General features: G+C 36.0%; 1 protein-coding gene across 2 annotated transcripts in view; it reads right to left on the bottom strand.

Moving 5' to 3' along the window:
• LOC107083366 (rho GTPase-activating protein 21-like) overlaps nucleotides 1-22,242 on the bottom strand; it is a 46,891-nt gene extending 24,649 nt beyond the window's left edge. The window contains exons 1-4 of one of the 2 annotated variants that reach the window (XM_015372528.1): nucleotides 22,027-22,242; nucleotides 19,859-20,054; nucleotides 4,199-4,381; nucleotides 4,070-4,091 (exon numbers count right to left, since the gene is read on the bottom strand). In XM_015372528.1, the coding sequence (XP_015228014.1) occupies nucleotides 4,070-4,091; nucleotides 4,199-4,381; nucleotides 19,859-19,930 (277 nt within the window). In that variant the 5' untranslated portion in view covers nucleotides 19,931-20,054; nucleotides 22,027-22,242. Of the gene's footprint in view, nucleotides 1-4,069; nucleotides 4,092-4,198; nucleotides 4,382-8,618; nucleotides 8,761-19,858; nucleotides 20,055-22,026 lie in introns of those variants that run through there. The other variant, XM_015372529.1, reaches the window with a different exon arrangement.

Raw genomic sequence — 22,242 nt, 5'->3', positions numbered from 1 at the left:
TGAAGGTATTCATTCAAATAACGTCAGATTAGAGCAAACTTAGAAACCTGTTATCATGTTATAAAAACCACTGTACTAGACTGCTATAAACTGACCAAATAATTTCACCTTTAAGCTTAAAGGCCCAAGCTTTTTTTTTAAGTTAAGAATCGATCAGACTGATAACTTGTGACCTAGTTTTGTTACTTTATGAACACAACAGATAAAAAAAAAATCAAACAAAATCAAAGCAATGAATTTTGCATTGCATAATATAACAGAAAAGTCCCTCAGAAGGACAGCTGGGAGAGACATACTCCCTCTGGTGGTGTCCTATGGAGCTGTATTTCTTCAAGGCATCTATTCATAAACCCAACTATGAGAGGACTCTTTCCTCTTTGCACACAGAAATCACATGAAACAGAAGGAATTTGTAAAAAGAAAAAATTATTCATACATTATCAGTATGAGTCAGCACAGACAAAATAATACCTATATATTTTTTTACAGTTCAGGTGCGCAGATCAGACTTCCACACTCTTTTTGTTGGTTTAGGGAAAAGGTAAAAAAGGAAAAGGAAAAGGTAAAAATCCAACCAATATGAGAAATTATAGTTTTTCTTGATATCAGCTTTTTGTACTGAAAATAAAAATGGGAGTAAATTCTGAAGTTATCCAAAATGCCTTCACTGAGTTTAACGCAGATAGAGATTAGACTGACCTAGACTTATCAGATGGTCAAAAAAAGAAGCATGAAAAGAACTAATCCTGCAGGATTTGACACTGACTCGACCAAATTACCTCAATCTGCACAACAAAATAAAAGCAGATGTAAGACCAAATATTTCCTTGGTAAAAAAAAAAAAAAAGTATAAAGCTCACAAGTAAACCTAAAGTCTAACCAAGGGCATCTAGACCTGACCATTGTGATAAGGAAAAAGCTTTTCCTAGAAAACCACCATCTATTAACTAAATTCTTTGTTTAGAAAAAAAAGCATTATGTACATATGCATTTATTATTTTTTTCATATTTCATTCCAAACACCTAAGCGGTAATGTTTTCAAAACCGTTTAGTTTTTTAGAAAATTAAGCTTCTTTCCTCTTAGAGGTGATACAAAAACTTTAATTACTTATGCTTGAAAGAAGTTATGCTTGAAGAAATTATCTTCAAAAGTGTATGAAAAAATGTGTGTTTTGACCTATATGCTGAAGATTTCATTCATAAATAAAGTTTATCTGTAAAAAAAAATTCCCAAGGTAAAGAAGAAACCAGAATGTTAACACCTTAATAAACAAATATTAACCAACCTAAAAAGGGGTTTGCCGGATTTCCACATCTTGTTAATAATCCTGTTTCCTGTTTAAAAGATCCCCTATGAAAGACTTTTAAACCTGTTGCCTAACAGGCTGGTTTATATTCATGATTCATGGACATCTAAACAGAGATGTCGGGTAAAGGGGCATCATATAAAAAAACAAAAACAAAAAAAACACCCACAACTGTAACACTTTGATTGGGCTAAGTTTCAAAAAATGACATCAATGGAGTTGTTCAGATTTCCTGTGGAAAAATGAGTCATGGAGCAGATTTTCCAGCCACTAGGTCTCTCCCTCAATCCTTGATTTCAAAGTCAAATCATACTAATTTGCATCTTAGAATGTGAAAAAAAAAACAGAACTCTTTACTATACTTTGCTTTACTGTTTTGTAATCAGTCGTTTACTTTACCTAAAGATATAATAACTGTTTTTGTGAGATATAATCCAATGCTATTTTCTGCATTTCTTCAAACACGGGTGACAAGTGTGCGATTTCTCTCTGTTGCGGCTGCTATGAGACCCTCATGGCGTGACAATGAGTGAAAACAATAGAACTAAACAAATACTTATAACAGTATTTATTTGAAAGATGGGCTTTCTCTTACATTTTACCAAAAATGGACTCTTCGACCATGAAATAGACACTATTCTTTTTGACCATTTATTTTTAAAACTGAGGTAAATACTGCTGCCTGTAGCTGCCCCATGTATAATTGACTGTTAATGCAGCTTAAACAGATATTATTTCACAACCCTTCCTTTCTAGTAACAGATCTTTTGTATTGTCATAAAGTTGGAGTAATCTGTAGTGAAAGATATGCAAAACATATTTTCTAAGTGGTCCCCTTTAGCCCAGCCTTTTTAGGGAAGGCCTTTTCTATGCTTAGAACAAAACAGTTGATTGATCATTGTCCCATATGATGAAAAACAGTCAAACACATAATAATATCCAATAATAAATTCCATAGAAATCTCTCAAACAAATATGGAGTTGGTCAGTGATTGAGATTAACAGGATTCTAATCCATAAAAAGGTTGTGCACAACCTTTCAAATAATTTCAAATATTTTATTAAATTGTGATTTATCCCATTTCAAAGCTATGATCTTCTAGTTTCTGGAGATAAGCGTACCAACTCAATATGTTTTACACAAATTGAGTTATGAAACTTTAAAGCTGCAGTCTGTAAAATTGAGAAGAAAGCAGACTTCGACTGAAAATTTGAAGAAAAACAGGTTTCACGCCACTCCCCCACCCTCTATGCCTCACTCATGCCCCACCTCCAAGCTCCACCCCTCTCACAGCATCTGCGCGGCTACCGCATGCGACCAGAAGGGGGGGGGGGGGGGATTCAGCGTGTGTGAGCTGTGATTGACACTCCATCAGACGCTCCTCTGGCTGTGATTGGTTGTTTTGACTCGTCCCGAATTATTCTTTCCAGATTGAAATACAGGCAGTAGGCGGTACCAATTGAAGCAGTTTTTTTCACAGGTTACATATCACATGTGCTGCTGTCTGGGCATAGGGACAGTTTTAGCCAATATGACAAAAAAGTGATTTTTAAAAACTTACAGACTTCAGCTTTAAACAATTCCTACAATGATATTTTCTTCACTTTGCATAAAAATGCAAATTTTAATATAAAATGCAATTCTTCTATATCCTGTGTATAATTCCTAGTCGACTTCTCCAACTCTAGACTTGTTCAAGTTATGGACAGCGGCTGTTTTAATTTCCAATCTCTAGTCGAAAGCATTGTGAAACTGTGACCCTTTTTCTATGCAAAAGGTATATTCAGCACAACTGATCCCAATTGGATTAATTTGAATTTTATGACTAATTTGATCATAAAAACATATTTCTTTATGTACCTTTATGCACATTTTCATTCGAGAACTTTTTCTTTATAATATTTAATATTTTCAGCTTTCAGAATTTTATCAATGATTTTTCTATGCGTATCCAATTATCTCTACTCTCCTTTCACATTAATAAACACTAGCATTTCACCCACCCCCCCAATCTTTAAAACATTGCACTGCAAAGGTTATCTTATTGGCTAAAAAATACTACATATCGACCAATATACACACACACACACATATATATATATATATATATTTTTTTTTTTTTTTTTTTTTTTTTTTTCCCAGAAGTATTCTAGATACTGAGATGGAATTTATGCTCAATTTCTGGAGCAAACAGTTTGGGAAATAATCCCACGTAACGTAGATAATCTAAAAGGCCATACCTCATTGAAACAGGATATGTTTGTTTCTATTCTTATATTTTTATCTTTAATGGGAAAAAATGTAACATTGGTTGATTATGATGACACTTTATTTTGTTTTGGAGAACAGAAGACAAAAACAAGGTAATAGGGGAAATTCTAAGTTGTAATTTGATGACATATTAGTTAGTTTTTTTCTGTGGGGTATAGTTGCCTTACAATTCAGTCAATGTCTGTTTTCTTTAGGATCACCTGATTCTAAAAGGTACAACCTGTTGGGTTTTGTTTAGAAGCAAGCATACTGTTCGATGCGGCAAAAAATGTGACGTCAAACCCACACGAGTCCAGAGGGTGGAAGCTAAGGGGTGAATCCTTCCATGGTGCCACAGAAGGTCAGTGACATGTAGGGCTTTACAACATTTTCAATAAAGAAGAAGGTAAAAAAAAAAAAAAAAAAAGCCAAATAGCCTGAATGGTTGTGGAGCCATTCCAGGTCAAAGCAGTATATCAGAACTGAAAGTTCTTGGGTTTTTCTGCTTACCTCTGCGGCCCCGATCTTCTTCCTGGAAATACACAAAGAGACTCAGCATGACTGTTTTGATTATGGTAGCATAAAGTGGATCATCTGGATTTTTGTTGACTCACAGTAATAAATCAAAGAAAAATTTACCGGGAAGCAGTGTAGGCTCGACTCTGGTGGGTACACAATGAAGTGCCGCAAAGTGAAGCCGAACCCCTGGGATGTGCGACACAATCTGACCGTTTTGGGCCTCGGCCAAGCGAATGGCTCCTCTTCTGTAGAGTACTGCATTGCTGGAAAATCGGCCAAGCCTCGTACTTCTGGAGAGTCATTCTGTTCATAAAAAAAGATCCAGAAAAATCCAAGAAAAACTATTAGAAATAGAATCTTTCGGATCCTCATAATATAATAACTTTCTTTGTAAAATAAAATCCATAAAAATGTAAAAGCTTGACAAAAAAATCCCCCAAAAAACAGATTTTGAACTTTTGAAGATTAACATAATTTCTATTTTATTTGTTACATTTTAAAGCCAGAAGCTGGATTTGTTTCTAAATTAAAAACCTTGTTATAAATGGTTATCTAATCAAGATTAAAACAAGACTCTTAAAAAAATGTAATAAGGCCATTGACATTTTTATTGCCGTATTACCACAAAGTAGCATGACAAGTTATTAAGTCAATATCACCCGGCCCTAAGTATGTTTAATTTTTCACATTAAAATAACTTCTCTCACATTGTTTGCTGTCGGATTAAAGAAGCAAGAATTAAATTCCCATAATTGAGAACTAATGAAATGAAAAAAGCAGTTCAGCATTCCAGAGCCTGTACTGTACTGGTGGATCAGTGAAGCAGACACAAGCAATATGAAGCAACAGGTTTCATAAGATCTAAATGGATCAGGAAATATTTTAAGGGAAATTTTAAGTAGGTACATAAACATGTTTATACCAGTTTAAGCCTAAAAGACAGTCATCTTCCATTTTTATTGCCTTTCCTTTAACTTTTCCATTCCTGTCAACGCGTCATGAGAAGAGATTTGACAAGTTAAAAAAAATTTTTGTTTCTTGTAGTTTTTTGGCACTTTATCCAGGAAGAAATTTAATTAATATGTTAATATTATGCAAAAGTATTATTGGAAACATTATAGGAAAGAGTGAATCCAGCAGCATCATGTGTGGTCCAAGGTTAGCTCTATAGTTCTGAAAATAATTCTGTTTTAAAAAATACTTTGTGTTTTCAAATCAAGTTTAAAATAATTTTTCTATTTCAATTATTTGTTGTTTAAAATATTTTCTTAAACAAACTTTATGAACCCAATTTTGCTCCTTAGTGATTTCATCAACATTTATATTTTTAAAAAAGTCTTCCCTACATTTTTCTTGTTGTCCGTTTCACCTCAGCATGACGGCACTGGATTTTAGGGAGCGAGTCACTGTCCTGATACTTTGAAAATTCAAATAAAGCTGCTGGGGCCCGGGGTCGAGTAGATCCTCCAGAAATGCTCCAGGTTGAGGAGTCCAGGGGCTACAGCTGAATCAAGTCTGTTTTCTGTAGAGCTTAAAGAAAAGTTAGATGGCCAGAGCTGGGGAGCAGGGGCGGCTGGCTGGCTGGCTGGTGCTAGCTCTGGAGACAAATACCAGGAAATTGAAGGAGGTAGATGGGAGAAGTCTGCCAGGTAGAGCGCCTGAGAAGGGAGAGGCAGCGGCAGCTGGATGGTTTCTGCATTGGAGCTAATGCTACATTCAGACCCCATGCAACAGAAGCAGCAAAAAAGCTTCTGCTGCTTCATTTTTGATGCTTGTACGCATGAAGGTCCGACAGACCAAAAATGCTCCTGAAGCGCATCCAGTAAAGTGTGTACAGATGCATCTGATGCTCCTGCTGCTCCTGCGTTCAATGGCAGAGGTTGGCTTTGCTATATTTGCTGTTATAAGTGGGTAAAAAGTTGTTTTAATATGTTTTTAAGTGAAAAATTCCACCCCAAAACTTAATCTGTGCAGTCTTTTTATCAAGATTACGATCCTGCCATCAAATATTATTTCACTGTTGGACCAGCACGAAACCCCCATACACCAGCAGTGCTTGGTCGCTGGAAATCCCCTTCAAAGGCAGCCTCTGGCCCAGTCGCCTCTTGGGGAGTTTCTGTCATGGTTTGTGACGGCTAGAAGGAGATGTTAGCGGTTCTCATGAACGGAATCCAAACTGCAGGCACCAGAATAATAAAAACAAACATATTTTGCCAGCAGGTATTCTAATTTTAAGTTAGGCGTTAATAAACAGTTTCAGGGGAGTGGTCATAGCAATCTGCATCAGCAGTGCTGTGTCTGTCTCCCTGCCAGCTCCCAAATCAGCTTCTCTAATTGGTTGATGTGGTGCATTGTGCAGCAAAAGTAACATTTTTCCAACTTCAGCAGCTGCTGTTTGTCAAGCATGCTGCACGCATCAGATGCTCAGAAGGTCATGAGGTGCTGCTTCCGCTGGTTTGGTGCGTCAAGATGAGCTGCAGAAAGCACATTTTGATGCACCTAAACCATTGACTTAACATGTAAACCAGCTACTTCTGCTGCTTTAGCACCATGCGGTCTGAACATAGCAAAAGAAAAGAGGACCAACAGTCCTTTGGGGCTAATGTAAAAGCCATCTAAAAACCAATTAGGAGCATTCTCTACTTCATCCTTTCTCAAAATTATTCTCTCCATAATCCAGTTTGATTCTAAAAAGCTTGTCTCTGCTTCACCCATGAAACAGTCACATCAAGTTCCTTATTGGTTTTAACGACATAAGTTCAAATCTTAAAACTTCTGCTAACTTGGTTATGTGCACTTGGCCAGTACAGGGTTCATCTTGTTTCGCTTTATTCGTCAAAAACATGCATTTTGCCTGACAGCGCACCTACCTTCTATGTTGGGATATCATCTACATTTTTTTCCTTTTATTGTCATTACACTGTCACAAGAACAGATCAACAAACTGAACTCTCTGCATTTAACCCATCCCCTTTGGGGAGCAGTGAGCTGCCACTGTGCGGTGCCTGGGGAGCAGCAGTGTGGGGTTAAGGGGATTTTGCTCAGGGACCCAGAGTGTCTGTGGGAGTGGAGCTCCGAAAAAACTGCTTTGACCGCACCTAATGGGCTCATTCACACTGCAGTTCTGGTCCAGGGATCAGAAAATTCACACCTTCAGTTCCCCTGGTTTATTTTCTTACAGACATTTTTTAGAACTGGCAAAACATGATGCAATTGCAATGAATTATTGGTGGCAGTTTGGCTCTAGTATTAAGCCGACTAAGAAGAAAACAACACAAAACAAAAACAAAAAAACAGAATGTCCTTCTCATAGATTAGTCAGAACCAAAAGTAAATCATCCATCCTTTACTGCCATCATATTGACAATGAAAACTTTGAGTCACATTGTTCCAGCTACCAACTCTATCCTCGCTCTGTCATCCTCTCTATAAATAAATAAATCTTACCACCCGATTGTTTTTGTGGAGAGACTGAATCTAACAAAATGTAGTCTTTGCCATTCCCTTAACTCAAATCCCCCCTTCTTGCTTTAGGTTCATTGGGACCCTGCATCTAATCAAACAAAAGCGATCTGTACCATAGTTAGGATGAACTGCCCTGACAACAGGAATTGTCAGTGTACAACCCTCTAGTTCACTTCAGGGTCTGGGATGGGTTCATAAAGAAACAAGTCTCTGTTACAGGTTTGGTGCCAAAGCACTGAAACTTGTGCCTCTTGTGGTGTCATAAAAATGTCATCCAAATCGTGCAAAGCAACAAGGTTTTTTTTAAACACTTTGGGTTTTAAGTGGTAAAGATGAAATCTACACTTTAAAGACTGAGCTTTGTTTTAATTGTTGACAATGCAATTGTGGGAAGGAAAAATATTACATTACAAGTCATTTTTCTGAAGTTGGACGTATTGTAGGACCAAAATGAGTTTGGAACAATAAAAAGAGGCTACTGCAATGTTTACAGTCAGTTCCCAGCTGGAGCAGAGCATGTCAGCCCAGAGGGCTTAGGACACACACTCCTGTGTCTACAGACTATTTATAGCCTCTCACCTTTGTTGTTTCATATGTGCAGCAACAGCAACAACTTGACTCACATTTCACTATGTCACGTTCACTGCAACAATATATCAGAAATATCTTTTACTGTTTTCAACAAAAACAAACAAGCTGAACCTCCCTCTACCCCCAACCAGTTTCAACCATTCTCCCATCCCCCAGAGGCGCAGACTTTTCCCCACAATGTGAGGAATTTGATGAGCTTGCATTAGCAATATCTCTGCCCGTGCTGATACATTGGGTAAAATGTCAAACCCAATTTTTTTTACATGAATGTTAAGATAACGCTGTGCGTGTAACACAACCAAAGATTTAGCGACAGATTTCTCTGCCAATCAACATATAACATTTGCATGAACATGTTTTAAACAAATAAGTCTAAACATGTCACCCACCTGTTCCAGATAAATCAAAAGCAAAGAAAAGGTCAAACAGATTAAGAAACGTTTTGTGTGAAAACACTTCATAAAAAAAATTTAAAAATTCTCACCCTCGGAGAGGCAATGCAAATGTAGTTTGTGCCTAGAGGTTTGTGCCGTGTCAAAGCATGTTTTATTGTCATAGCCCAAATCAGATCTCAAAGCTTTCTGTATTTAAACATCACAGTTTTGAAAGGAACCCCCAAAACCAAAAGCACACAGAGTTGTGACTTCAGCTATTAAGCATAAATGAGTTCAAATGTGTATACCACAGAATAAGAACTCACTGTACTGCTAAGTCGCTGGGAAAAAGTCCTGCAGGTGCAGCTGCCGCCTATGTGTTTTAATGAAACTAGCCAAACAGGTTTAACTATGTATAACCAAGCTTTGTCTATTCAGCAACTCTGGCACTTTCATATTTAAGCTTATGGCTGCTGGATCCCCAAGTGCCTTTAAAACAGTAGACAAACACTGAAATGTATACCTAAAGTAGTGCTTCTGGTGGGCTATAAATCGGCAGAATGTCAGAAATGCCTGCACAGATGCTCTACATGTTTCCAGGGTAAGTCAGACCTACATACTGCATCTGATTTAGAAGGCAGTGCAGAGGGCAATTTCCCCTCCTCTGATCTTTAGATGTGGACAGACAGGGGGAGTGGGCCTCCTTGCAGACACATGCCTTGCAGTGTTAGCATTGCCACTTGCAGAGTTAATACTGTTGTGACATTCCAGGTCAATAAATTCCAGACCTGCATTTCTCCCATGGTTTCTGTTGTGCTTTAAATGAAATGAAGCACAACAGCTCTAGCCAGAGAACAGACAGGACTCCTAGGAAAATCTAAAAGAGCAGGCTGAGATGGTATGACAAAAGGTCAAAGGAAAAACTGACAAAAAAAAGACAACTAACTTGCCACAGAAAGGACTAAAAGGAACTCCCACATCAAAAGACACACCTCTCCTTTCCTGGCCACAAGTGAATGCCTCTCACCACTTCATGAATCACTAGAATGCCAGAATGATATTTGTGCAGGGCGAGGCAGTGGAGGAAGAATACATTTGTCCCTCGGCTGGATGTCTCTTGGAAATGAAAAGTGATCTAGTCTATGCCAGGGTCATCCGGTTGCCACTTCACAATAAACATACCGCCTGGTGAAACTATTCTTTATACTTTTAGAAAAGCCTCAGATGAAACTATTTCAGTTTAAGTGAATTCTATTGCTAACTGAAGAATCAACATTTCTTAAATGTCTCTAAAGCCTCTTTCCCACGGTTAACACAGGTTTTTCAAACACGGGTGGAACCACTAACAATCAGCATTTGGCTCCCCTTTGGCAAAAAATGCTTGATCTGACCCCAACAGGCAAGCTGTGTGGAATCTGTGCCCCAACTGCTGCGTGTGGGCTCACGCCATCACACTGGGTAAGCAGCACCAGTGCAACAAGAATCAGGAAAGCAAACAACAAAGAGCAACACTGTAGTGAGCCAACATTTAGTAAATGTGCTTTATTGTTTTGTTCTTTTGTCCTTCAGAATCTATCGACACTGCTGCCCCATGTTTATCGCATGTTAGCAGAGTTGTCTTGGCTTGTTAGATCCGACCTAACTGGCACGGTGTGTTGACGGATGTAGTGCTCTATGCCATCATGTTAATTAGCTGGTCGACTCGGGTCTGATGTTGTCAATGAATGCTGATCAGAGCAGAGCAATTTTAACCCAGGTCGCTTGCTGAGTCGTTTGACACGGGTCGGCAAGAGTCAGTCATTCATTCCCACTGCCAATCAAAGCCAAATATTTCCGGGTTTAAATTATTTTTTTAGGGACTTCTTCAGCATTACAATATATACTTGGGGTTAACAGTTAAAAGCTTAATGTTTGATGTTGCAAACATATTCTTCTTCTTCCATTTAAAGAAAGGTCTGCATTCAAGTGTCCATCCTAAAACCCTACAAAGCACTATATAGGGGTTATGTCATTTTATGACTATCCGAATGTCTAGTTGCGGAACAAGTATTGGAATCAAAATTTCCCATAGGTCACCTAGAACAGTAGTTTACATCCATGGTCAGTAAACGAGCAGATACATCCCAGAATGCTTTGCAAGAGCTCTCCTCTCAAAGCGTCATGGGATTTGTTTTAGGGGCAAAAGATAACAAAAATGGCACAAGCAGCATGCAGGGAGCTGGAGTACCATGACTAACGAACATTAGTGATCATCTATCTTAACAGTCAGTAACCTGAGTGCACTATAAGGTCCACTATGTAGTATCAAATCTATATAGTGATTGAGGGGTTAGGTTGGACGTCCCAGGAGATTGAGGGAAACTCACTATGCCTTAACCACTCCTAAGAGAGTGGGAAGATTTGCTGAACATAAAGCTGTTTAAACACCAAACTTTGGTATACCTCACAACTGGCTACACTGTAAAACAGCACATGAAATTTCTCTTTTCCTTTTTTTATTCAAACCCCATAATGCTTGCCATAGCTATATGCATCACATGACTTTAGCTGTGAAAATGCCTCAATTCCAAAGTTGTGAGAAAACCTTGTTCTCCGTGGGCTGCTAAATTCTACGCCACAACCGAACACTACGCTGTGAAAAGCCAAGGATAATGATCCACAGGGCAAGAGGGGAGTCCTGGCCGTCCAGGCCTGCTGCTCCAGATAAGACTAGAAGCATCATTAATCACGCTACATGTCATGTACAGCATCACAAATGTTTATGATTACCTTAAGGTAAACAATCTTGGAAATATTTCACACTTCTATTTAAAAACACAGTCTACTGCAGCTTGTTTAAAACCATTAACTATAAAGAAAACATTAGTAAATACAACATTCTCCCATCTTGACATACATTTGCAACAGAACTTAATTGCACAAATGTTAAACTTTTTATTTTACATGTGTGCAAATGTATTCTTCACACTTATTAAACCCATAGGAAAGAATGGTTATTAGAGAATGGTTACATCTAATCACATCTCACAGAAAAACAAGATCACTCAGTATGCTGCCATCAACTTTAATCAAAATAGCGGTTAAAACTCTCATAGTTTTTGATGATCTTTTTGTTTTTAATTTAACCTCAGTTGTTAAATTTGGCCATTTGATGTTTCCTTTCTTAAACATACACTTTTTGTTTTTAAATAGAAAAAAAGGTCAACTCAGCTGAACTGATTTGCATGGACCAACTAAGAGTATTTTAAAAAATGGGAAAGGGGAAGTCAGCTACAGGAAATGATAAAGTGATCTGTCATATTCTGTCTTTTTATCTAAACACAGACTAGTAAACCCAGTCCAAAGAGGTAAGGATAATTATTTATTGGGAGGATATATTTTTATGTTATTGTGAGTTGAAATAATAAGAGTTATATAATGTAATTATATGTTATCTTAGTAATTCATAAACATTTACACTCTGGCAGTACCAAAAAGTTTGAAAATAAAACCCAGTGGCTTAACTTTACAATTTGGGACAGTTTGTTTTAAAGAGTTATAACTTTCAAGAAAAAAGTTATATACAGTAAATTGGAATAAATGCTACAATAAGGCCAATAAACAACATTTAGGCCTGTCTTCATATATTTTTATGTTTATGCAATGATAATGTCCTTTATATATATATATATATATATATATATATATATATATATATATATATATATATATATATATATATATAGGTCAAATTTCAATTAATGTCTCCAACATTTTTACTTTGTGAATTAAGCTTCTAAAAAAACAAAAAATATATTTTGCTGTACTCAATATGCCTAAAATGGTTTAGAGGCAAACATTTTTACATGTTTGTTTTATTTCATTCTTCTTATAATCTATTCAGATTTGCTAGTTATTTTTACTCTAATCAATGATTTATTAGTATTTTATTAAATACTTGTATAGTGCTTTTATTAAAATAAATAGTTTTTCTTATTCTGATCTGATGTTTTTTGTGTATTTTCAGATCAAGTATGTACATAAAGCAGATCAAAGGGAAGATCATTACGTGGGAGACTTTCTGCACAAACAGATGCCAAATGTAGGTGAACCCTTTCAAAACAGGTTGGATAATGGCAAAATCAAAGAAAAGAAAAAAAATACAGCCAGCATAGGTTGGTATATAAAGGTTAAAAACATTCAACAAATATAAACATTAGTGTTAGAGAGGGGTAGAAATCCAAAAAGGATCTGCTACGCAATGCCCCATTAAAGCTCTGCTCTCCTTATCTGTTCAGGGCCATCAGCTCCCGCATCTCTCAGTGTGGCTGCTAGCAGTTCCTTCACACTGTTTTGGTGTCTCCTTTCATATTTGTCCCTCTTTCAGCTTAATAAACGGCATATGTCTTTTTTATGGTAGAGTTGCTGTCTGAATGGTTGTTGCCAGTAATTACTGATACCTGACTGAGCAGTATTGGTCGATACTGATACAATACCGATACGGTATGGTGTGTGTATATATAAAGAACTGCATACTACTTGGCATAAAATAATTGGCAATTATTATGAAGGAGGAAAAAGACTTAATACAATGGGTGACAATAGTTGAATAAACTTTTGGCTCTCCATGCCCTATTTGTTGGTACTCGCCGATACCAACATTTTAGTGCTGGATCGGGGCCCCGTCTGGTACTGGTCTCGTCGCAACACCAATTTATATATATATATATATATATATATATATATATATATATATATATATATATATATATATATATATATATATATATATATATATTAGGGCTGGGCGATATAGAAAAAAAGCTTATCGATAAAAAAAAATGCATATTGATCGATATCGATAATTATTGAAAAGATTTGAAACCATATTTTATGTGCAGCTCGGCCTGGACTTTTTATAATATTGCTAAATGATTGAATTTTAATAAAAAACACTTCGACTTCTAATTAAATCTTTATTTAACCAACTTTTTTAACCATAACAGAATTGTTTTAAAGAAAAATAACTTAAGAGACCTGAGTTATGTTATTAAATACTGACAAAGAATAAACTTAAGTGACCAGAAAAGTGACCAAAATAAATATAACAAATAAATAAATGCCCCCCCCCACCGCCGCCCCCGTTTCCTGCTTTAACCTGAGTTATTACTTTGAAGTTTCTGGCCCCTCAGCATTTTTATCTCAATTGTTAGAACTACGTGGGAAACTGCCCAGAACTGAAAATATATATATATTTTCCCGAAGATTCCTCGGAGGAGAGCCGCGTCGGGGCCTACACAGCTCGTACTCCTGCGGCTGTGAGCGGCTGAGATGATAAAAAAAAAAAAGTTGGTTTCGTTATCAGACTGGTTTTCACTGGTTCCCGACACATTTTCTAGATGACTGTGGTTTGTTTTTGGTCCGACTTGCCATGACCGAAATACTGCCAGACTGCCGAACTACAAAAACCTTTCTTTGAAACAATTTCCTCCGCCTCTCCTTGCCGCACAGCTTCATGTGCTCTGTGTTGAGGTTTGAGAGGGCGGCGCTTGGTGACGTCGTGCCTGGGTCCGCGATTGTGTTTGGTTGGGAGGAAGCAGTGACTAGCATAAACCTACATGCTAGGCTACAATGAGAAGGAAGGAAAACTGCGTTTCTTTTTTATCGAACTTTTATCGACCCTCTTTTTTTCTATTGCGCCACACGTCTATCGATCGATTTATATCGTTATTGAATTATCGCCCAGCCCTAATATATATATATATATATATATATATATATATATATATATATATATATATATATAAAGAAATTTGATCTCTAATGGAATAATTTGTATGTATTTTATGTTCATAAATATTTATTGTTTATATCAGCTGTAAGTAGGTTATTCGTTCAACAAATGGCATGTTTTAGATTCTCTAGGTAAAAATATCAAGATCCACAATTTCTCTATGGTGTCATGTACATTTTAATTACTATACAAAGATGATATGTTGCCCAGTGTGAAATGGGCCTACATTTCTATTGTCATGTGTATTACTTAAAATATGTTCACAAAAAGATTAATCATAAAGTTTTATCACCTAACGCTGCTTTAAAACATGTCTTCTTTTTCTCTGCACTATCTGGTATATTCCTTGGTTTTCCTTAGAGCTTCACTGTTTCAAAAAACAAACCCTGCATCATTGTGATTCTGTTAAATACTATCGTCACAATATCAGTTTGAAATGACTGTCATCACAATGATTTCCTCACCTTTTGTATTTTTTTGGGCCATCCTGCTTTGTAAGCTTTGTCTTCTCATTGCCTATAAGCATATAGCCAGAGTGGTCATTCTAGAAGGGTATTCCAATTAAAATAGATTAATCTCTATTAAAAATTTGGGCACATTTTTTTATTCAATATTATTACTGTTTTAATGGTTATTAACGAAAATGTGATTTTATAACTTAAATTTCTCTACCCCTTTCACACAGAGAAATAAATACCGGTAATAAATAGGATTCCGTTTATTTTTTCTTCTCAGGTTCACTTAAATGACCCATAATCCTGCACTGCATAACTATCACATGTCCAAACAGACAAACACCACATGGCCAAGCACCTCCTTAAATACATACACAAATTGCAACATTTAGGACATTAATATCAGTTAGCAATAGCCCCCCAGTTTTAATTATGAGTTGATTGAATTATGATAACTGTTGCACAAATTAAAAAAAAATGACTGGTGTCAATATTTCATACATTATTGTTTAGCAGGCAAATTATGATGATCATGATTACATGCCGGACATCTGAAATAAAATTAAAAATAAAAAGGAGACTAAAAATAACGCAGCCACTACTTGACTTTCAATGGTCTTTTAAGGGAAAATGGTTGCTCTGGATTTTATTTAAGGGTAGCAGAATTCAAAAAGTTGCACTGCACCGCAAGGGCACCGCAAGTTGAATGCACCTTTCTTTAGATTTGTATTGCAAAATGTTGACACCACTGTATTAGAGCTGGACAATATAGCCAAAGCTTACAAAAACTTAAATATTATAATATATTTCTTAATTTTGGTCCATACAATGTAATTCAGATATCAATATAAACAAAAACATTATATATAAAAGCCTCATGAAATGCAGCTTTAAGGGGTTACCCCTCCTTTCTTATGTTCCTCATTTCATGGCTTCTTGCTTTGTTCTGTTTCTCCGTCATTGCCTTCTTTATTTATCATTTTTATAGATAACCTTTATATAGTCAAAAAGACATTTATTTAACACATTCAGTCCTGAAAGACAAAACTAACCAATCACTATAATAAACTAGCAAAACAACTAAGAACTCATAGCTAGCACACACACAAAAAAAATAAGAGAGTAAAGTTTCCCAGTTAATTCACAAAAATCTAACTTTTGATAAACACTTACTGATTATGTAGGCATAACTTCACAATAAGTAGCTTCTTCTGTTGTTTTTTTTAATCATCCTATTAGGATCCCTTGCACCCCTGTCATAGCTCTAGTCTTGTAGTGTTCTGTTTTTTAATAAAAGTAAGTTTTATTTTCTCCTCATCTCCATTAGAAACCAAACACATCCCAGCCCTATTTTTTTTCTCTAACTGGACACAGCAAACATTGACAAAACGAGTAACATTTGCACAATGTAGTGGCAGCCTAGTTTTCAAATATAACATTATATTTCAAATATATCTGACCATGCATTTAAATAGAAATTTGTACGGGCGTACATTGTACACTCTTTACTAAAAATATCAGAATTGGTGCACCCCGTTTTTGGGATATATGGCTTTGATGTGCCCCAATTTTCCCGTAGAATATGGTGAAATATCTAATGTCCCTACGGACAACTTCATTTGCGGGAACAACAATGCTGCACTGCTTACAAGCAGTGCACTGCTTATAAGCTTCGAACCCTAAAAGGTTTACGAAGACTCATCGAATGCCTGATAAATATAAGATAATTTTGGAGGGTTTGTTGTTCTTTGGGAAAATACTGTCAGTGGAATCGGGGAAAAACAACAGCTAATGTAAATGACAACTAGGGAGGGGGGCGCAACCGGTACTAAATCAGTAGCAAATGTCGAAAAGATGCCACAAATTTTTTTTTTTATTGTTCTTCAAGGTAATTGGATTTCCAAAAGATCGATAAATAGATGTGGTTTGTGGATAACAGTGCGATTATTTTGCCATTTGGACATTTACAACTAGCATAACTACACTTCAGTGCAACAGCCCTGCTTGTGTAACACATCGGCTTACATTTACAAGATGTGCTAAGACATAAGAAAATGATACAACCAAGTTTCGGAGTCAGTTTCAGCTGTATTCTTAATAGAGTAGAAACACAGAAATAAAAGCAGTCCTAACACCTTCGCCTCTGTTGGTTTGCAGATTGTGTTGTGGTATTTTTAGACTGTTCTTCAGTTTGTCAATGTTCGACTTGTTGTATATGTAACAATCAAGTTTCACCTTTAGCAGTAAGTTTATGTTACACTTTCTGAATGTTTGAATTAACCTATGAAACATAATATTGTACCTCAAAATGATCTAATTTCTTCCTTATGAAATTTCCACCTCTATTCAAGCACATATCCTTACCAAAATCAGGACAAAAGAAGTATTGTAACACAGAAAAAAAAATTAGCTGCATTCCACCTTAAAATATAGGAACTTGCATTACAGAGGGGAAGATACCCCCGGTACCCCATATAATGCTCACTGGACGAAGCCTAAAGATGCGATTCCTAGCTAAAAGCCTGTGTGGACATTAAAGGCTATTTCTATTTTATTCTATAATCCAATGCATTTTAAGTCAAATTCATAAAAAATAAAATACTTCCTTGATCCCAAAAGGAAAATTAAAGCATACACCATGCTTGCAATTGTAGTACGATAAACTAACACAACTTCAACAGGTACTCATACTTCTGCAAAGGAATTTGAATATTTACTAATGCATTTTAAATGACTCATAAACTCACTTAAACTACCTAAAAACTCACTTATATTCTAAAACTGTTATTTTTGTCTTTAAAAAAATCTCTGCAACCAACATAATTGGCTGTGAATGTGATTTAGTATGTGTTCAAACAGAAGATTAGATTTTGCTCTGTCTGCTTGGCTTGTCACCAATGACTCATGATTCTAGATTTCATGACTTATCTAAACAAGAAAAGAAAAAACATCAAAGGCAAGTGTTTCACTTCAAAGAGTTGGCACAAAGAGGAAAAACTGAATCACGCAGCCCATCTCTTCTGTTTTCTCCTGAGACGCTGCAGACACAACCATAACACAACAGGAAGTAACTGACTTCTATTCAATTGAGGGTCAATTTGCCCTTCCGATTGCCATCAGTTAGCCATACGATTCCTGCGCGGAGGCTTCTGTAAAAGGCAGCCATCCTAAATGAGACAAACAATAAGATTGCTGGATAGAGATCGGGGCGGGGGGAGGTCAATAAACCTCCTACAGTTCTAAATATGGACTTAGGTTTCCCCATCTGTAAGATTCAGTATAACTCATAACATATTTCAATTGTTTGGACAGGAAAATAAAATAAAAGGTAAAAACTTTAAAAGAAAAAGCCACTAAAGAACTAGAAGAAGTTTTTGTTGAATAGTAAAATTCAGATATAAAAAAAAGTATAATACCATATCAGCATAGAAAAATGGGAGATATTTAAACAGAAGCAGTTTTATCGGCAGGCAATCTAAAAATCTTTGTGCCTCTTTTAAATACCAAGCACTACTCAGATTCAGCTGATAAAGCACACAGACAATCCAGTGTCAGGGGATTTTTTCTCAGGGATAAGGGATGTAAACAAGCAAAAATTCCTCAGATGTTTCTGATGTAAATCCAAGACAGCACTTTCAATGTCCGATTTTAAATGAAATAAAATCACCTAAATAGCACACAAAATTCTCTTAACTTTAGAAAGTTATAGGAGCTGAGAAAATGTCAACCTTAATGTGCCTTTCTATAACACACAGATATAGAAAGCCTAGTCAAGCATTTCTCTGTGAGCCAACATAATAAAGTTGTGATTTTTTTTCTAGTTTTTAAGGACCTTTATGCCATTATGGTTAACAAAGTTAGCTCATGAGAGCCGCCGAACTGAGCATTACTCTGTCTGAGACAGCATGTCTTTTGCTCTTGGTTTACACTACAGGCATAAAAAATGTTGCTATGAAAAAAGGTCTGGTTGAAACTTTTGCACTACTTTCCATAAACCAAGGCCATCATAGCTTGCTTATAAAATACATAAACATAAGATTATCTGCCTTACAAAATTCGGATTTTAATACATACATCTATTTTATTTTTTAGAACAGGGTGATTCCAGATGAAAAATCAGCATGAACCGGTTAGTCAGGAGTCGGATTGGAGGGATGACTAAAAGGAGGACCTCAACAACTGAACTAAGGCTTTCCCTTCATAGAGGTGAACTCAGTGGGTCTAAATTATGTTTATCTGTACCTTATTTAGTGTTTGATCTTCTATTATGAAAGGTAATATCTTCACCTCATGGATACATGCTTCTCATCGGCAATCATGTATAAGAATATGGTGTCTTCTAATGAAAATGAAGAGCAAACCTTGCCCCTTTCATTTGTTTTTCAGACTAGGACAGTTGTTATATAGTTAGGCATCTTAAAGTGCATGAAATCAAATATACATTTCCATTTTTCTGACCTTTGCTTCAAACACATGCAGTCTCACAATCTGGCAAAATTCTCAGTTTCTGACTTTGGGACCATTTGTTGGCCAGTAGAAAGTTGGACAAAGAGGTCATAGAGAAAAAGACCCTTGGCATCCTCTGTCATAGATCACATGTCCAAGGGGCAAAATCCAAGTCGTATTGCAGGTATTCATTTATTTAAAAAAAAAAAGTTAAGGACCATCTATGTGTTTTTACTAAACAATCTAAGCTTGTTTTAAAAGCAGCATAAGTGACAAAGTATAATCAAATCATTAATAGTATCGCTATCAACAGACACATGTATGTGCTACAAAAATCTCTTGATTTCACTAGACTGGTGAACAGGTTACTCACTGCAACATAAAGATCTAAAGTAGGCGACACATTTTTAGAGGAGCAGATGGTGTCCCCGTCTGGTATTACAGGGGCTTCGGCCTAAAAATCCCAAAGACAGAGCTTAAACAAGCAGCTGCTCTGTCACTCTGTCTGCCTCCACAAACCATGAGTTTAATACATTTTTAATCTAATTATTTAATCACTTGTTTTCATTGTGTTTATCTGTGCTTTAGGATTATTCGGTAACAAACTTTTGATCCTGTCGAGTTTATGGGTGTGCCTCTAATATATTGTACATCTCTAATGGGGAACTCTTCTCACCTCACAGAAAGAGGATCTTGCTTGTTGTCTCTCGTCTTCTTCAAAAGTTGGAACCCAACGTGATGCCATCATTCAATGTCAGTGGAAGTACTGCCAGCTGTGAACGCCCACATTGAAAAGCTTGCTAAAGCAAGACCCAATAAAAGATGTCCTACTTGGATTTATACCTCCATGGTGGCTGGATCTCTTAGTCCATCTGTTAAAGAAACATATCACATGTTTAAGAAGTGTGTCAAACTTCTTAAACTTTAAATTAGTCAAGTATACATCCTGAAAGGCTTCACTTTTTTGAGTTTGACCTAACAGGTATAACATTATTTTTTAAAGTTACAGTTCCAGAGCCACTGATAAATTCATCCATCACCAATTTCCCTCTTTATTAAGTTCTTTAAACAATGTCATTACTAGCTAATGTCAGCTTATGTTAAAATATATAAGCAGAACAAAACATAAACATATTATATCATTTCAAACAGATATAAAAGCTACTGTCATTGAATACTGATTAATTTTGTTTGATGAAATACAAAATAAATAAAGTTTTTTGTAACTACATTATAAAAAACAATCTATTATTCACGAGGTTTCATAAAGAGCTGCATTTTAGTAGAAATAAACTGATCATGTTTTACCATTACCTCTACTTTTTATGTAAATGTTATACTGGTGTTATTTCCTCTGAAATAAGACTTTTTAAAGCTTCACTTTCAGATTAAATGCAAAAGAGAAAATCTGTGTGATCGTTGATTAAACAGGTTAACAACAGTAGTGCCCATAAAGGGCAATGAAGCTTTAAATTGCAACAATTATACATCTATATGTGACCAGCACAGGGATCAACAGGTACTTTTTAGATTAGCTTTATTTAGAAAGTAACTTATGAAATAAATAGATCAGATATGGGTTAAATCTATATATTGGTGCATAAATGTTAGCATGTCCTTTTTGCAAGATTACCTATATGTGGAGACATGCAGCCTTTTTATTATTTATCTGATAAAACCTAAAAAAAAGGGACAAAAATATATCAGCATTACAGGAAAGGCCTGATCTTTGATATGTGACAAAATAAAAAAAATAACTGATAAACTGGACAGCTAATCGCACCAGTTCTTAGTTAAAAAAGAAATAGTCATACAATAAACTAGTAAACTGGTAGAACAATTTAATTTTGGCATTCACATGTGCTCAACAGCTTAAATACTGTTTTTTCAATCAGATTACTACATAAACAATCAGAAAAATCACAAAAAAAAACTGCTTGAATGTTTGGTCTGGACATTATAATTTAACCATTTTCATCTGGAAAATATGCTCTGCAATTTATGGGAGTTGGTCTTATTTCTGATGGTTACTAATCATTTAATAATAACTAACCCAATTCTATTGTTTTACAACCAGCATGTGTCACATATATACATGGCAGATAGTCTGATGTTAAGACAGATATAAATGAGCCCAAAAACTTTATTAATTAAAAAAAAAAAAAAATTGACTGACTACATTTAGTAGCAGGATCCAAACTGATTACTTATAAGTTCTGTGTTTATAATAAGTTATAATCTACTTACATTACGTGAGTATTGGGAGCCTTTTCATAAAATATGCATTCTGTTACTGATCTCGGCTCTAAGTAATCTGACCCAACAAAACCAAACACATGATTGAACATCCACTATAGTGATATATATACAGCTAAAAAAAAGACGTTATGGTCAGGTTAGCATAATGAATGGCCAGCAACAAGTGGACAACACAATAATTAAAAAAAACAACCTAAATGACGTTTTAACCTACTTTTCAGACTTAGTATGTATAAAGTGAACGTCATCTTTGGGTGTAAGGTTATTTTCTACACTACAAAAACATATCTACATTGTATTTTAAGTGTATTTTTGTTTGTGCCGTTCAGGAGATCGATGGAGTCCAGCACATCGTGTCGAGCCGTTGTTCTCCAACGCTCAACAAAAGACGCCTTGGATTCGTTACTATTTGCGAAATAACTCCAATAAAAGTTTAATTCCGTCTAAGAAGTCCAAGCTTTTTTTCTCGGCTTATTGTGAAGCTACGTATAAATGTATATGGATAAACAGAATCAAGCAACGCAGCTGCGGCAACAGGCTGCTAGCCGTTAGCATCCATGCTAACAGAGTTTTTAACAAAGTTACCTGTGTAGCTGAGAAGCGTCTCAACGGGAGTCCAGCAGCGGCGGTTGGTTTTAAAAGCCAGAGAACAAACTAAACACATCGTGTTTCTGCTGGCGTTTTCCCCGAGGCTTTCATAATATCCATAATGTTTCAATATTATCGACTTCCCGGTGATTAATCCAAACCTACTGAGTGGAAGCGCATGGTGCAGTTTAGTGGCTGCCGGACTTTTTTTTT

The sequence above is a fragment of the Cyprinodon variegatus genome, unplaced genomic scaffold (assembly GCF_000732505.1).
Source record: "Cyprinodon variegatus isolate N-32 unplaced genomic scaffold, C_variegatus-1.0 Scaffold73, whole genome shotgun sequence".
Lineage (NCBI taxonomy): Eukaryota > Metazoa > Chordata > Actinopteri > Cyprinodontiformes > Cyprinodontidae > Cyprinodon > Cyprinodon variegatus.
Note: the sequence above shows the minus strand (reverse complement) of the source record. Positions and strands in the feature narration are given on the sequence as shown.